This window comes from Orcinus orca, chromosome 7 (assembly GCF_937001465.1).
Source record: "Orcinus orca chromosome 7, mOrcOrc1.1, whole genome shotgun sequence".
In the NCBI taxonomy this organism is placed as follows: Eukaryota; Metazoa; Chordata; class Mammalia; order Artiodactyla; family Delphinidae; genus Orcinus; species Orcinus orca.
Genome location: NC_064565.1, coordinates 29,968,655 through 29,987,212, shown reverse-complemented (window position 1 = coordinate 29,987,212; position 18,558 = coordinate 29,968,655). Strand labels below are relative to the sequence as shown.

At 38.4% G+C, this 18,558-nt stretch overlaps 1 protein-coding gene across 1 annotated transcript in view; it reads left to right on the top strand.

The window, feature by feature from the left end:
* Window positions 1–17,323, top strand: part of NXPH2 (neurexophilin 2) — a 108,499-nt gene extending 91,176 nt beyond the window's left edge. The window contains exon 2 of the mRNA XM_004284492.3: window positions 14,869–17,323. Coding sequence (XP_004284540.1) covers window positions 14,869–15,612 — 744 coding nt within the window. The 3' untranslated portion in view covers window positions 15,613–17,323. The remainder of the gene's footprint in view (window positions 1–14,868) is intronic.
* Window positions 17,324–18,558: the final 1,235 nt, after the last annotated feature.

Below are 18,558 nucleotides of genomic sequence, written 5' to 3'. Positions count from 1 at the left end.
CATAATTATTTTTCCTTGATGGACTACATATTTTTGATATACTATAAAATAGTTAAGGGTACGGCCTTCCTTGTTAATGGAAGGTGATCTATTCAATCTATGCATGGTGCATTATTTCTATTATTGCAAGCATTTCACAGAAAATCAGTACGGGCTATAAATATTTTATATTCAGTGTAAACAACAAAAACTGAAAACATCCAATTGAGGTATAGATGCTATGATTACGGGAAAAAATTCAGTTGTTTTGTTTTATCTTTTATTCATTTATTTATTTTCTTCGACATCTTTATTGGAGTATAATTGTGTTACATTGTGTTAGTTTCTGCTGTATAACAAAGTGAATCAGCTATACGTATAAATACACCCCCATTACCCTCCCTCTTGCGTCTCCTTCCCACCCTCCCTATCCCACCCCTCTAGGAGGTCACAAAGCACCCAGCTAATCTTCCTGTGCTATGTGGCTGCTTCCCACTAACTATTTTACGTTTGGTAGTATATATATGTCCATGCCACTCTCTCACTTCATCCCAGCTTACCCTTTCCCCTCCCTGTGTCCTCAAGTCCATTCTCTACATCAGCATCTTTATTCCTGTCCTGCCCTTAGGTTCTTCAAAACCATTTTTTTTTTTAGATTGCAAATATATGTGTTAGCATATGGTATTTCTTTCTGACTTAGTTCACTCTGTATGACAAACTCTACGTCCATCCACCTCACTACAAATAACTCACTTTCATTTCATTATATGGCTGAGTAATATTCCATTGTATATATGTGCCACATATTTATCCATTCATCTGTCGATGGACACTTAGGTTGCTTCCATCTCCTGGCTATTGTAAATAGAGTTGCAATGAACATTGTGGTACATGACTCTTTTTGAATTATGGTTTTCTCAGGGTATATGCCCAGTAGTGGGATTACTGGGTTGTATGGTAGTTCTATCTTTCCTTTTTTAAGGAACCTCCATAGTGTTCTCCATAGTGGCTGTATCAATTTACATTCCCACCAACTGTTCAAGAGGGTTCCCTTTTCTCCACACCCTCTCCAGCATTGATTGTTTGTACATTTTTTAGTGATGGCCATTCTGACCTGTGTAAGGTGATACATCACTGTACTTTTGATTTGCATTTCTCTAATGATTAGTGATGTTGAACATCTTTTCATGTCTTTGTGGGTAATCTATATATCTTCTTTGGAGAAATGTCTATTTAGGTCTTCTGCCCATTTTTGGATTGGGTTGTTTGTTTTTTTGATATTGAGCTGCATGAGCTGCTTGTGTATTTGGAACATTAATCCTTTGTCAGTTGCTTCGTTTGCAAATATTTTCTCCCATTCTGAGGGTTGTCTTTTCATCTTGCTTACGGTTTCCTTTGCTGTGCAAAAGCTTTTAAGTTTCATTAGGTCCCATTTGTTTATTTTTGTTTTTATTTCCATTTCTCTAGGAGGTGAGTCAAAGAGGATATTGCTGTGATTTACATCACAGAGTATTCTGCCTATGTTTTCCTCTAAGAGTTTTAAAGTGTCTAGCCTTACATTTAGGACTTTAATCCATTTTGAGTTTATTTTTTGTGTATGGTGTTAGGGAGTGTTCTAATTTCATTCTTTTACATGTAACTGTCCAGTTTTCCCAGCACCACTTATTAAAGAGGCGGTCTTTTCTCCATTGTATATTCTTGCCTCCTTTATCAAAGACAAGGTGACCATATGTGTGTGGGATTATCTCTGGGCTTTCTATCTTGTTCCATTGATCTATATTTCTGTTTTTGCGCCAGTACCATATTGTCTTGCTTACTGTAGCTTTGTAGTATAGTCTGAAGTAAGGGAGTCTAATTTCTCCAGCTCCGCTTTGTTCCCTCAAGACTGCTTTGGCTATTCAGGGTGTTTTGTGTCTCCATACACATTTTAATATTTTTTTTCTAGTTCTGTAAAAAATGTCATTGGTAATTTGAAAGGGATTGCATTGAATCTGTAGATTGCTTTGGGTAGTATACTTATTTTCACAATATTGATTCTTCCAATCCAAGAACATGGTATATATCTCCATCTGTTGGTATCATCTTTAATTTCTTTCATCAGTGTCTTATTATTTTCTGCAAACAGGTCTTTTGTCTCCCTAGGTAGGTTTATTAATAGGTATTTTATTCTTTTGATTACAATGGTAAATGGAACTGTTTCCTTAATTTCTCTTTCAGATTTTTCATCATTAGTGTATAGGAATGCCAGAGATTTCTGTGCATTAATTTTGTATCCTGCAACTTTACCAAATTCATTGATTAGCTCTAGTAGTTTTCTGGTGGAATCGTTAGGATTCTCTATGTATAGTATCATGTCATCTGCAAACAGTGACAGTTTTACTTCTTCTTTTCCAATTTGTATCCCTTTAATTTCTTTTTCTTCTCTGATTGCCGTGGCTAGGACTTCCAAAACTATGTTGAATAATAGTGGTGAGAGTGGACATCCTTGTCTTGTTCCTGATCTTAGAGGAATGCTTTCAGTTTTTCACCATTGAGAATGACGTTTGCTGTGGGTTTGTCGTACATGGCCTTTATTATGTTCAGGTAGGTTCCCTCTATGCCCACTTTCTGGAGAGTTTTTATCATAAATGGGTGTTGAATTTTGTCAAAAGCTTTTTCTGCATCTATTGAGATGATCATATGGTTTTTATTCTTCAATTTGTTAATATGGTGTATCACATTGATTGATTTGCGTATACTGAAGAATCCTTGCATCCCTGGGATAAATCCCACTTGATCATGGTGTATAATCCTTTTAATGTGTTGTTGGATTCTGTTTGCTAGTATCTTGTTGAGGATTTTTTCATCTATATTCATCAGTGATATTGGTCTGTAATTTTCTTTTTTTGTAGTATCTTTGTCTGGTTTTGGTATCAGGGTGATGGTGGCCTCATAGAATGAGTTTGGGAGTGTTCCTTCCTCTGCAATTTTTTGGAAGAGTTTGAGAAGGATGGGTGTTAGCTCTTCTCTAAATGTTTGATAGAATTCACCTGTGAAGCCACCTGGTCCTGGACTTTTGTTTGTTGGAAGATTTTTAATCACAGTTTCAATTTCATTACTTGTGATTGGTCTGTTCATGTTTTCTATTTCTTCCTGGTTCAGTCTCGGAAGGTTATACCTTTCTAAGAATTTGTTCATTTCTTCCAGGTTGTCCATTTTATTGGCATAGAGTTGCTTATAGCAGTCTCCTAGGATGCTTTGTATTTCTGCGGTGTCTGTTGTAACTTCTCCTTTTTCATTTCTAATTTTATTGATTTGAGTCCCCTTCTTTTTCGTGATGAGTCTGGCTAATGGTTTATCAATTTTGTTTAGCTTCTCAAAGAACCAGCTTTTAGTTTAATTGATCTTTGCAATTGTTTTCTTTGTTTCTATTTCATTTATTTCCACTCTGATCTTTATGATTTCTTTCCTTCTGCTAACTTTGGGTTTTGTTTGTTCTTCATTCTCTAGTTCCCTTAGGTGTTAGATTGAATTGTTTATTTTAGATTTTTCTTGTTTCTTGACGTAGGCTTGTATAGCTATAAACTTCCCTCTTAGAAGAGCTTTTCCTGCATCCCATAGGTTTTGGATCGTCGTGTTTTCATTTTCTTTTTTCTCTAGGTATTTTTGATTTCCTCTTTGATTTGTTCAATGATCTCTTGGTTATTTAGTAACGTATTGTTTAGCCTCTATTTGTTTGTGTTGTTTACATTTTTTCCCTGTAATTCATTTCTAATCTCATAGTGTTGTGTTCAGATAAGATGCTTGATGTGATTTCAGTTTTCTCAAATTTACTTAGGCTTGATTTGTGACCTAAGATGTGATCTACCCTGGAGAATGTTCCATGAGCACTTGAGAAGAAAGTGTAATCTGCTGTTTTTGTATGGAATGTCTTATGAATATCAGTTAAATCTATCTGGTCTATTGTGTCATTTAAAGCTTCTGTTTCCTTATTTATTTTCATTTTGGATGACCTGTCCATTGGTGTAAGTGAGGTGTCAAAGTCCCCCACTATTATTGTGTTACTGTCGATTTCCTCTTTTAGAGCTGTTAGCAGTTGCCTTAGGTATTGAGGTGCTCCTATGTTGGGTGCATATATATTTATAATTGTTATATCTTCTTCTTGGATCAATCCCTTGATCATTATGTAGTGTCCTGCCTTGTCTCTTGTAACATTCTTTATTTTAAAGTGTATTTATATCTGATATGAATATTGCTACCCCAACTTTCTTTTGATTTCCATTTGCATGGAATATCTTTTTCCATCGCCTCACTTTCAGTCTGTATGTGTCCCTAGGTCTGAACTGGGTCTCTTGTTGACAGCATATATATGGGTCTTGTTTCTATGTCCATTCAGCAAGCCTGGTTCTTTTGGTTGGAGCATTTAATCCATTCATGTTTAAGGTAATTATCGATATGTATGTTCCTGTACCATTTTTTTAATTGTTTGGGGTTTCTTTTTGTAGGTCCTTTTCTTCTCTTGTGTTTCCCACTTAGAGAAGTTCCTTTAGCATTTGTTGTAGAGCTAGTTTGGTGGTGCTGAATTATCTTAGCTTTTGCTTGTCTGTAAAGCTTTTGATTTCTCCATCGAATCTGAATGAGATTCTTGCCAGGTAGAGTAATCTTAGTTGTAGGTTCTTCCTTTTCATCACTTTATCATGCCACTCCGTTCTGGCTTGTAGAGTTTCTGCTGAGAAATCAGCTGTTAACCTTATGGGAGTTCCCTTGTATGTTATTTGTCATTTTTCCCTTGCTGCTTTCAGTAATTTTTCTTTGTCTTTAATTTGTCCCAAGTTTATTATTATGTGTCTTGGCGTGTTTCTCCTTGGGTTTATACTGTATGGGACTCTCTGCACTTCCTGCACTTGGGTGGCTATTTCCTTTCCCATGTTAAGGAAGTTTTTGACTATAATCTCTTCCAATATTTTTCTCAGGTCCTTTCTCTCTCTCTTCTCCTTCTGGGGCCCCTATAATGCAAATGTTGTTGCATTTAATGTTGTCCCAGAGGTCTCTTAGGCTGTCTTCATTTCTTTTCATTCATTTTTCTTTATTCTGTTCCACAGCAGTGAATTCCACCATTCTGTCTTCCAGGTCACTTATCCGTTCTTCTGCCTCAGTTATTCTGCTATTGATTCCTTCTAGTGTAGTTTTCATTTCAGTTATTGTATTGTTCATCTCTGTTGTATTGTTCTTTAATTCTTCTAGGTCTTTGTTAAACATTTATTGCATCTTCTCAATCTTTGCCCCCATTCTTTTTCTGAGGTCCTGGATCATCTTCACTCTCAGTATTCTGAATTCTTTTTCTGGAAGGTTGCCTATCTCCACTTCATTTAGTTGTTTTTCTGGGATTTTATCTTGTTTCTTCATCTGGTATATAGCCCTCTGCCTTTTCATCTTGTCTGTGTTTCTGTGAATGTGGTTTTTGTTCCACAGGCTGCAGGATTATAGTTCTTCTTGCTTCTGCTGTCTGCCCTCTGTCCTCAATTCTTTTCATTCTTTTTTCTTTATTCTGCTCTGCGGTAGTTATTTCCACTATTTTATCTTCCAGGTCACTTATCCATTCTTCTGCCTCAGTTATTCTGCTATTAATTCCTTCTAGAGAATTTTTAATTTCATTGATTGTGTTGTTCATCATTGGTTGTTTGCTTTATAGTTCTTCTATGTCCTTGTTAAAAGTTTCTTGTATTTTCTCCATTGTATTTCCAAGATTTTGGATCATCTTTACTGTCATTACTCTGAATTCTTTTTCAGGTAGACTGCCTATTTCCTCTTCATTTGTTAAGTCTGGTGGGTTTTTAACCTTGCTCCTTCATCTGCTGTGTGTTTCTCTGTCTTCCCATTTTGCTTAACTTACTGTGTTTGGGGTCTCCTTTTCACAGGCTGCAGGTTCACAGTTCCCGTTGTTTTTGGTGTCTGCCCCCAGTTGGTAAGGTTGGTTCAGTGGGTTGTGTAGGCTTCGTAGTGGAGGGGACTGGTGCCTGTGTTCTGGTGGATGAGGCTGGATCTTGTCCTTCTGGTGGGCAGGACCAAGTCCAGTGGTGTGTTTTGATGTGTCTGTGAACTTATTATGATTTTACGCAGGCTGTCTGCTAATGGGTGGGTTTGTGTTCCTGTCTTGCTAGTTGTTCGGCATAGCTTGCCCAACACTGGAGCTTGCTGGTCATTGGGTAGAGCTGGGTCTTAACGTTGAGATGGAGATCTCTGGGAGAGCTCTGGCTGATTGATATTACGTGGGGCCACGAGGTCTCTGGTGTTCCAGTGTCCTGAACTCTGCTCTCCCACCTCAGAGGCTCAGGCCTGACACCTGGCAGGAGCACCAAGACCCTGTCAGTCACATGGCTTAGAAGAAAAGGGAGGGAAAAAAAAGATAGAGAGGGAAAAAAATGTTTTTAATTAAATAAAATAAAGTTATTAAAATAAAAAGTTAAAAAATATATTATTAAAATAAAAAATGAAAGTAATAAAAAAAAAGAGAGCAACCAAACCAATAAACAAATCCACCAATGACAACAAGTACTAAAATCTAAACGAAGACAAACATATAAATCAGAAACTAGTCAGTCACATACAGCAAACCCCAAGTCTATAGTTGGTCCCAAAGTCCACTGCCTTAATTCTGGGATGAGTCATTGTCTATTCAGGTATTCCACAGATGCAGGGTACATCACATTGATTGTGGAGATTTAATCCGCTGCTCCTGAGGCTTCTGGGAGCGATTTCCCTTTCTCTTCATTGTTCCCACAGCTCCTGGGGTTCAGCTTTGGATTTGGCCCCGCCTCTGTGTGTAGGTCGCCCTCTGGCATCTGTTCTTTGCCCAGACAGGAGGGGGTTAAAGGAGCAGCTGACTCGGGGGCTCTGGCTCACTCAGGCCGGGGGGAGGGAGGGAAGGATATGGATGCGGGGCGAGCCTGCGGCAGCAGAGGCCAGCATAACATCACAACAGCCTGAGGCACGCCATGTGTTCTCCCCCCAGACGTTGTCCCTGGATCCCTGGCAGTGGCGGCTGCACAGGCTCCCGGGAGGGGAGGTGTGGGGAGTGACCTGTGCTTGCACACAGGCTTCTTGGTGGCTGCAGCAGCAGCCTTAGCGTCTCATGCCTGTCTCTTTGGTCTGCACTGATATCCGCAGCTCACACCCGTCTCTGAAGCTCATTTAGGCGGTGGTCTGAATCCCCTCTCCTCGTGCACCCTGAAACAATGGTCTCTTGCCTCTTAGGCAGTTCCAGACTTTTTCCCGGACTCCCTCCCAGCTAGCCGTGGTGCACTAGACCCTTCAGACTGTGTTCACGCCGCCAACCCCAGTCCTCTCCCTGGGATCTAAGCTCAGAAGCCCGAGCCTCAGCTCCCAACCCCCACCCACCCCGGCGGGTGAGCAGACAAGCCTCTCGGGCTGGCGAGTTCCGGTCGGTCCGATCCTCTGTGCGGGAATCTCTCCGTTTTGCCCTCCGCACCCCTGTTGCTGTGCTCTCCTCCGCAGCTCCGAAGCTTCCCCCCTCCGCCACCTGCTGTCTCCGCCCAAGAAGGGGCTTCCTAGGGTGTGGAAACCTTTCCTCCTTCGCAGCTCCCTCCCACTGGTGCAGGTCCCGTCCCTATTCTTTTGTCTCTGTTTTTTCTTTTGCCCTACCCAGGTACGTGGGGACTTTCTTGCCTTTTGGGAGGTCTGAGGTCTTCTGCTAATGTTCAGTAGGTGTTCTGTAGGAGTTGTTCCACGTGTAGATGTATTTCTGATGTAATTGTGATGAGAAAGGTGATCTCCATGTCTTACTCCTCCATCATCTTGAAAGTCCTCTCTACCTTTCATTTAGAGCATTCATCAGTTCTTGTGAAAATCATAGACATTAGTCAGATTTGTTGCCTGTTAGCATATCTTCACGCACCTATAAACATAAAGACAAACATGCATTATTTCAAAATATTGTTATTTACCCAGAACATACTTGGTTCATTATCAAAAAGCATTAATATATATTGTAATAATTATATAGGATAATAGAAAAGTGTTACACCACAGTTATGGCAAAGGTCTGACTGTCCTAGAACCCAAAAAATAACTATTGTTACCTTCAACAGCTCTTAGGAGGTTTAAGGCTGAAACACAAAGTCCGCTAAGGTTGCCACCCCCAAGCACAAGACCTCCAAGTAAGGAATTTAGCACTGACTGAAACTTGGAGCCTGTTTATTGTTAAAAGAAATGGACATGTACTTTAAATTATAAGATAAATAAGGTCTGAGCATCTAACGTATAGCATGGTGACTGTAATTGATAATACTGTATTGTATAATTGAAATTTACTAAGAACCCTATCCTAAGGATTCTCACCAAAAAAAAAAAAAGAAGAAAGGTAGCTATGTGAAGGGATGGATGTGTTACTTAAATTCTTGATGGTAGGAATCCTCTCACAATGTAAACATATATGAAATCATCGTGTTGTACAGTTTAAATATATTACTATTTCATTTGTCAATTATACCTCAATAAAGTTGGAAAAGAAAATAAAAAATGAGTGTTTCACTAGGAAAAATATAACTGTTGTCTTACATTGTGGTAAAGGGTTATAAATTGAAATGCTTGAGAGTTCCTGACATTTAAAAAAAATCCTAAACCAAGTGCCGCTGCATTAAATGTAAATTAAACTAAGCTTATAATAACAAAAATGTACAAGCCTTGTGAAAATTCTGAAAGCAAAACTTAAAAAAAAAAAACTTCCCTACCTAAGCCAGAGATTAACATCAACAGTGATTAAGTCACACTGCTAGCATGTACCCTTGAGATGAAGTAATGAAAACGGCACCTTACTTCTGTATTCTTGCTCCCCAAGGCCCAGTCTAATCATGAGAAAAACATCAGACAAACTCTAATTGAAAGGCATTCTACAAAATGCCTAACCAGTGCTCTCTGAAACATTCAAGGTCATCAAAAACAAGGAACGACCAAGAAATGGTCGCAGCCAAGACAAGCCTAAAAACTCATGATGACCAAATGTCATGTGGGACCCTAGATGGCATCCTGGAGCAGCTAAAGGACATTAAGGAAAAACTAAGGAAATCTGAATAAAGTATGGACTTTAGTTAGTAATAAGGTATAAGCATTGGATCATTAGTTGTGACAAGTGTAATATGTAAGATGTTAACAATATAGGAAACTGGGTACAGGGTATTTGGTAACTCTTTGTACCACACAACTTTTCTGTAAACTAAAACTATTCTAAAATAAAATGTTTATTGAAAAATACATAACAAATACAGTTGAAAAAAAAGATCTTCTGGTATAGTATTTGCAAAGGGAGATGCTTTTTAGTTTATAAATTATTTCCATAATTCGTGACAGTTCTCACATCTGCTACTATAAAATTCATTGCACCCTCTCTGCCTCTTGGAAAAAAATGCATTTAATTATCAGTGAAATTCAACTCCAGCCTGTTATGATGAATGATTTGAACCTGTCAGCTCCTTTTCCCCCCTAAAAACAAAAGAACTGAAATGAAATACAGTCTTCTTCCTCTATTTCCTTCCTTCCACCTGCTTCATTTAATTGATGAGGGTTTGAGGTTTTATTAATCTTTTTGAGCTCCTCTCTAAGATGCAGAAAAAGCTAATATGATATCATTGTATCTAGCTAATGTGTGTGCTTTGTGAAATTGATACACCCTGCCAAGACATAAATTACTTAAGCTTTGATAAATGTGTTGAAATCAGGGAATGTTCAAACAGATAAAACACAGCAATTCCTCTTTTTCTCCCTTTTTTAAACTCCATTTTGTGCATGCCGTTAAACGTTTTTGCATTATTATTGTAATATGGTGGGACAAAAGATAGCAGTGATACTGATATTAGCATAGGAAGCCCCAGCAAGTACAAAAGTAATGGGGGATACAGCCTTGTGTTTTGCAGATAACATCTAACAACCTTGCCTTGGACAGAGTGGTTTGCCCACAGGCTCAGAACCACCTACGGTCCTCTCCCAGCAGGCTGTATCACCGAAATTGTCTATATAGGAATGAGGGCACCTGCCAGACACATTGTACTTTCAGATCCTTTGCTGACTCATTTCGTAGGTTGGAATAAAAGATCCACAAACACATTTTGTTGGCAGAAAGAGCTCACCTGTCCCTGTGATATGGGTATGACTCAGATGTCAGCAAGACTGGAAACACGAGGCAGCATTTGATTGATGCTCTGGGGTTGAGAAGGTCAATTTCTACTCGTTAATGTATCATATGGCACTGAACAAGTTGCTTGATTAACCACTAATCAGTTTCCTGGAGACCGAGAATCCATATAATCCTTTGAAAACAATTCTTGGATAGGAGGCATGGGACTGCACTTTGGACCACGCAAGAGCCAGCAGTCACTGAACGTCTTTTGCAAGAGATTGGGCTCAGTAATTTCTATCCATTCTTTTTCTTTTTTTTTGGCTGCGTCAGGTCTTAGTTGCAGCACGTGGGATCTTTGTTGAGGCCTGCAGAATCTTTCCTTGCAGCACGGGCTCTGTAGTTTGCGGCACGCGGGCTCTCTCATTGAGGCATGCAAGCTCAGTAGTTGTGGCACGAGGGCTTAGTTAGTTGCCCCGCATCATGTGGGATCCTAGTTCCCCAACCAGGGATAGAATCTGCATCCCCTGCAGCGGAAGGCAGGTTCTTTACCACTGGACCACCAGGGAAGTCTCCATCCATTCTTTTATTTAGTCCTTACAATGAACTGGCAAAGGACATGAAGGTGAGAAAATTGGGGCTCACATCAAATACTTCAAGCTAAGGGGGTGATGAAGTCATCAGGCACCAAACCCTATGCTTTTTCCACCATGCTGCTTTCATATTGGGAGTTTATGGATGAGTGCAGGCAGGGTTGTGGTTGATCCAAACCCCAGTCATCCCTGGTTAGGTCTTTTGAGGTGAAGCATGAGCCCTGGGGACTTTGGTCTCACAACTGTCTTTGTAGACCTGTTTAGGAGAGGGTGCCCTCTCAGCAGTGATGCATGCCTTTAAGAATATGTTCCAGGGAGAAGGCTGAACAAGTTACACCAAAGGGAGAGGAAGTTGGGAGAGGAGGTACAATTGTTGGCTTTTTAAGACAACTAGAAATATACTTACCCTTTAAATTATACTCTTCTACCAATACATCATCATCCAATAGTTTTTTTAAATTTGGGTTTAGATTTGGAAATCAGTACTTGTAAGAACCGCCCATGCATTTTAGAGTAAAAAACAGATGAAGTTATTCACAGCTTTTCTCACCTTGTTTAATGTTATCAAAGCAAATGACAAATGTGATGGTCTAGGGCAAAGCAAAAAAACTAAAAGATACATCCGTCTACTTTTTTTGTCTAAGGAACTGTCAGTGACTGTTTTTCATTGGAAGAGAGAACAATTATAGATCTGTGCTTAATAGTTAAATTTGATTATTTTTAGATAGGCCAACCTTAAAATCAAGGGCTCCTTGAGCAGGTTTGAACCTGAAGAGTATTATGTTAGAATATATTTTTTAGGAATCAAATTTCATTTTAAATTCTCATCTGGAGAATCTTTTCTGAAGAATTGAAGAGCCTTTCTAAAAGCAAATAATCATATCTAATGTATCTGTTTGATAAGCTTAGGTTTTTTTTTTTTTACAGTCATATTTCTTTAGGATGAGTCACATATGTTTGGGTCAAGTTGCTACACCATGTTACTACAAAGAAAATCTTCAGTTTTTTTAAAAGTCAATAAATGACTTTTTGAGTAATTATTATTGACTAATCTCAGAACCATCACATCAGAAGTCCAAGGGATAAGAGAAGGATCTCATAATGTCTATCTCATAAGGGGGCCCATCATGTATTCTAAAATATGCTAATACCAGCTAACTTGAGACTCTACATGATTGAAGACTTCTTGTTGAACAATGGGTTCAATGTTGGTAGGTTTTCAATAACAGAAAAGGAAGGAGAAAAATAAGGCACAGGACTAAATCAAGAAAAAGGATCCAGGCAGAAAAAACTCAGGAAAATGTGTAATGTAAAAGAAACATTTTAAGAAAAAAAAAGAGCATATTTCTCCTGGTAGTGAAGAGTGTTGTCATACTTGTAAGTGAAAAAATATTTTTGAACGGAAAATGGATCTTAATTCTGCTAATAAAGTATTCATCAGGAGCATGGTGTGTAAAAGTAAGAATTAAGATTTGGGGGGTTTTGAAAAAGCAAGCTAAAGGGAAATTTACCCTATGAAAGAGAGAAAGGCAGGAGCGAGGGAAGAAGTGAGGAAGTTGTACAAATAGGGGAGTTGAGATCAGGAAGTAAAGGAGAAGCTTGAGTACCAGTGATTCTCAGGAACGGTAGTTGTGACTGTCAGCAATGACCAAGCAAGGCACATCTCGTGAAATACTGGAAACAGGCAAAACAATAGATAATAGACAGCAAGAATCATAATCAGAGAGAAGAGAAATTGGACCTTGATCAGCAAGGGGTTTCTTATCTGCCCATGTGTCCTTGAATGTCTCCCTGGAGAGAGAACAGGACAAGTCACTTGGACCAGGTTGCATCAGTTCCCAGGAAACTCAAGTCATATCTGGAGCCTGTACTGACCTTCATGAGCTGTATGACCAGTTGATCTGAATGAGGTTTTGTGCACATTATAATTAAGAGTGTTCAAAGACAGAAAGCTAGTTACAGTATCAGAAATACCCAGAGTATTTTAAGCCAGAAATCCTGAGCAATGATACCTCCTTTCCTGGTGAATATGCCAGCCCTTTAACGCCAGGAGAGAGAAAGAAGCATCAACTCAGGATGTGTAAGCCCCTAAGAAGAGGTAGTACGGATTTAGGTTTCCAAAACAGTAAGAACATGCAGCATGCAGTTTGACAAACCTCCGTAATTTAAGTAAAGAGAAAAGAATTTCTAAAAATACCAGACCTGAGTGGGGGAAAGCCTTCGGGAAATTAATCAAAGGGACCAATACATTATTATGTGCTCCCTCCCCACCAAAGCAAAAACAGGAAAAATCTACACATATATTTAAGTCCTTGGACTCCTCCTCTAAAGTGTTTGGGTACAAGCTATAGATGAAAACACTTCTCACAAAACTCTATTAGAACTCAAAACTTTTATGAATATATAAAATGTAACCTCATATTATTAAACTCTACCATGTAGTCAGGTGCAATCTTAATAATTCAAGCTTTTTTTTTCAAAATTGTATTGAAAGCAATAATTTTTGTAACAATCTGAGACTGGTTTTACCAGGTGCTTTGCCAAGTTTGAAATGGTTGGGGAAACTACATAAACACAGCCCCACTTCTTTCTCATCCTTTTCATCTTGCTGACACTTTTCCAGAGAATCATTACCAGAGTGCTTTGTGCCATTCGAGATAAGAGGCTATCTGTGTTTCCACTAGAAACCTCTATTTTCCAGACTTTATAACTCATCCGTAAATATTCACTCCAGGCAACAGTTTCATATATTATGATTCTGTCCCTCAAAATTCATATTGACTTAGCTAAGTGATTTTTAGAAATCATGAGGACTCTTACACTACAAAAAGAATAATAAAAATCAAATGCAAATACAGTGCTATGTTTCAGTGGGTATGATTTGAGTCAAAATACTGTGGAATCCATAAAACACATGCACATGACTCTTTCCTGGCAATCCTGTCTTTCAGGGTATTATTCAGTTGTAACAAAATTTAATTTATCAACAATAGGTCTATTAATTAATTCAAAATGTACATTTCCAGTTTATTTCTGTTTCTATAAAGGCAGCTAAATTTGAAATTATATTTTTTCAACTAAAACTTTTGTAGAACTTCCTATTCACACTACTTTTCGTTACAGAATTTGAAGTCAAATTATATCAGAAGTTATGAAATTATGTGACATAAGCTTTGAATACAATAATACCCTTAGTACCTGCAAAAATATTTTAAGAGTCTTATCAATATCTTATATTCAGGTGGTTTCTAGCTCCATGGTAGAAACCTCAGCATTCTAGAGTTGTTTTCTACCTGAAAAAAAAGATCTTACAAATTTAATATTTTTATGAAATAAGAGACCAAAATATACTATTTCCCCCAGTCTGGGAAGATTGAATTGTAAAGATTAGGGAACAGAGACTAAAACCACATCAACGCATTAAAATGAAATACAATCGACCCTTGATATCCATGGGGGATCGGTTTCAGGATCCCCTTGGATACCAAAATCCAGGGATGTTTAAGTCCCTTACATAAAATAGTTTAGTATTTGCATGTAACCTATGCACCTCCTCCTGTGTATTTTAAATCATCTCTAGATTACTCATAATACCTAATACAATGTGAATAGTTGCATAGTTGCCAGAGTATGACAAATTCAAGTTTTGCTTTTTGGAAATATCTGGTTGGGGGCGGGCGTGTTGGAGGGGGTTTTCATTTGTTTTTAACTTAATTCAGTGTTGGTCAAATCCACTGGATTCAGAACCTGCAGATACAAAGAGCCAACTGTACTCTTTTCTTGATCTCATCATTTCCGTTTTCGTACTCACGGATTTACATTGCTTGAATTAAATGGTCATCTTGTTACACTGTGGAGCCCAGCTGTGTGTGTGAAATGCTATTTAGCAGGAACTGAAATAAATTACAAAAATTAACATGGTGGGGCTTCCCTGGTGGCGCAGTGGTTGAGAGTCCGCCTGCCGATGCAGGGGACACGGGTTCCCACACATGTGGGAAGATCCCACATGCCACGGAGCACCTAGGCCCGTGAGCCATGGCCGCTGAGCCTGCGCGTCCGGAGCCTGTGCTCCGCAACGGGAGAGGCCACAACAGTGAGATGCCCACGTACCGCAAAAAAAAAAAAAAAAAAAAAAAAGGCACTCAAAGCCTAACCTAAAGTGTGTTTCTCTTTCTTCTTTTCGAACAGCTATTTTGTGACAGTAAAAAGGTGGTGCATGCCACAGAAGGGCTGGATTGGGAAGACAAAGATGCTGCCGGGACACTGGTGGGAAACGTGGTACACTCAAGGATCATCAATCCTCTGCGTCTGTTTGTTAAACAGTCTCCAGTCCCCAAGCCCGGGCACTTGGCGTATGCGGACAGCTTGGAGAACTTTTGGGATTGGCTGGCCAATATCACGGAGGTTCAGGAGCCCTTGGCAAGAACTAAACGGAGGCCAATAGTGAAAACGGGAAAATTTAAGAAAATGTTTGGATGGGGCGACTTCCATTCCAACATTAAAACTGTTAAGCTCAACCTCCTTATCACGGGGAAGATCGTTGACCATGGAAATGGAACCTTCAGTGTTTATTTCCGACATAATTCCACAGGCCTGGGCAATGTTTCAGTGAGTTTGGTACCCCCCTCCAAAGTGGTGGAATTTGAAGTTTCCCCACAGTCTACCTTGGAGACCAAGGAATCCAAATCTTTCAATTGTCGCATTGAGTATGAAAAAACAGATCGGGCGAAGAAGACTGCCCTGTGCAACTTCGACCCGTCCAAGATCTGCTACCAGGAGCAGACTCAGAGCCACGTTTCCTGGTTGTGTTCCAAGCCCTTCAAGGTCATTTGCATCTACATTGCCTTTTACAGTGTTGATTATAAACTTGTGCAGAAGGTCTGTCCTGACTACAATTACCATAGTGAGACTCCATACTTATCTTCTGGCTGAATCTTTCTACAGCCGATAGAAAGGAAGGACAAATATATATTCAATTAGAATGACCAAGAACCAAGCCCAGCTCTTCGTGGTAAAGGATCCCTTTTGTTTCTGGCAGTGAACCTTCATTCCCTATAAGGTTTTCAAACTTAAAAGAAAAAGAAACATCTTTAAATGTGAATTGTGTTTGTTTCGATCATAAGTACCTGAATCTAAAGAGTAAAACTGTGTATGAAGCCATCGCTCTCACATAGGATGGCTAAGTCCTCCGGGTATTGTTGTTTCTCTAAGAGTCGATGGTAGCAACATGTAACAGGAAAGAACCGAATTATGCATGTGATAAACATTGCTCTTGAAGTGAGCCTGCCTTTGAAGTATGTTTTGGAAGATTACCTTAAAAATAGCAGATGCAGTAAAGCAACTGAAAAGATCGTATTGGGTAGATGAATTGCATTTCTGACACTGAATTCTTTTTTTATTGCTGTCTTTTCTCCCACATCTGTGCTGTCACTGATATGAGAGATGAAGGGGTAAAATTTGTTTCCAAACTCATGTGTGCAGTTACAGTGCCACAGTGATTGAGTAGAGTGGGATTTAAACACTTAGCCCTGGTTTGGTCACCAGCCTCAGGATTCTCATGCGAGTAGTAACATTAGTGTATTAAGAAAGCAAATCTGGATATATTGTAAGTCAGTTCAACAATAATGATGATCAGGATGTTTTTAGATTGTTTTGTCAAATTCAGTGCTGTGAGGTGGTCAAAAATATCATAAATCTGTATTCACCCTTTAACCTCATTCTATTCATTTGGTAGTATGATTTTTATATACAGGTGTAGAACAACTCTTGAATTGAGAGCAAGTGATTGTTTCCTAGGCTAGAATGGGAAAGAAATTGGAATTGGAAGGAGGAAATTCTGGGATGATCTATTCATTATTTCTAGCCTCTTAGATTAAGTTCTCCTTGCATTTAATTATTTACATGAGGGATCAAATTGTGGAAATAAAGAGTATATTTAAACATTGCTAATTATTATTAAGTGTTAATAACCAAGATGCATGATTCATCAGTCTTTTGAGATGACTTCCTAATAATGTTGCTTCACAACCCTGTCCTCCTCATCTTCTCTGAGGGGGTCGACAGTCATCCTGTGTCATAGAACTGGATGGTCTTTGAATTAGCACAGAAAGACAGTCTGGCTGACCAGTACAAAGGTTTCTAGAACCTGTAAGACTCATGGAATGGTTACTCTTTTTTACAATAGACGTTAACTTTTTTCCCCCTTCTTACCTGAAAAATATCAGTTAAAGTAAAACATTAAATTGAGGACTAAAGGAAGACCAGCCCTAACCAACAAAAATGCTCTTACTACATTGTTCAAAAAGCCAGCAGCACTCATCTCTATTTTGCATCTCCATTCCTTTCCTTTTCTTGGTGATATCTGCACAGTGTTTGGTTTTTGTCTTTTGTAAAAATTGTACTAGACTTAGTGTGTGGTAGTACAGGCTTGAAATTTTTGCTCTGAGTTCATCAGGCGCTTTTGTAATTTTGTGGTTGGTGTGAAATATTTTGAGACATCTTTTTATTTTCATGTAGAAACAAGATTAAAATACTATTTATTGTAAAATATGTGGGAACCATCTATGTATATAAACTTAGAATTTTCTGTGTACAGAGAAAGTATGTGTACACATTTCTATGTAAATAAAAAGAATTTGCTAAATCTGTCACATGGCTTCAGGGTTGTTGTTGTTTTTTAAGACTGTTCTTGTTTCTTTTCCTCACAGTGGTTTAATGTGTGTGCTCGTGCGTGTGTGTGTGTGTGTGTGTGTGTGTGTGTTTTATCAACTGAGCATTAAGATTTTCCATATGTTCATATTAAACAGAACAGCTGGGCTATGGAGACTTTAAAGTAGAGTAAAAGAATAACTCATATAAACCACTTGACACATAGCTTGGCATCTAGTAAGAATTCTGTAAGTGTGAGCTGCCATTATGATTATTATAATTATTATTACAAATGAAATGTGATTTAAAACTATCTGATGTTCAAAAGTTGAGTGGTATAAACATTATATGCATGCCAAAAAAAAAAGCTAAATCAGTCTACACGATTCTTAGATTTTAGCAGGATCTGTGGAATTAAAAAAAAAGAAAGAAAGAAAGTTCCCCAGGCATATTTTTTAATTGGCATAGAAAATATGCCACATATATTTTTTAGTCATAATTTCATTTCAAAGCCTACATCATTGCCATTAATGGTACTTGGCACAATACAAATCAGATCCCATTTAAACATGCAAATGCACACATTTCCACAAAACCATTTTTGCCTTTGAGTACTTCAATTGAGGAAAAGGACATTCATGTAAGCTAATTTTATACCCAATCACAAATTGTTCAAAATGTAAAGGAGAAGACCCTTTTAAAAATGAAAATCAAACTAAGAGATGAACACCTGAAAACAATAAAATGTGTGTCAATTATGCCTCAATAAAAAAATTAATTTAAAAAATAAAAAAGCACTAGCAGAAATTTAATCTTCAAGGAGGTGTTAGTTATCTTCTCAGGATCTCTCTAGGCCAGCTGTTTACGAGAAAGCAAACGAGTTTGAAGACCTTTTCACCCCTCAGCAGAAACAATCTTGTTACTCATCACCACACAGAATCAGAAAAGAGGTCATATTTCCATGACTCTGGACAATGTGATCATATCAGCTACAGGGTCTGTAAAATCTGGGGAAGGGAAATAAGAGAAAAAGACCTGTGGACACCATGTAGCACAGCATAATCAGTAAAAAGGAAACAATTTTCTTTCTTCCTACTGCTTGGTACTTGGAATTTCAACACATTCTCATGATCTAGAATAACAGAGCAAGAGTGAGTATGGTTCTCTGGCATGGGTACTCATAAGAGAACCTGATTCATATCACATTATATTTTTTAATCTGTATTCTGC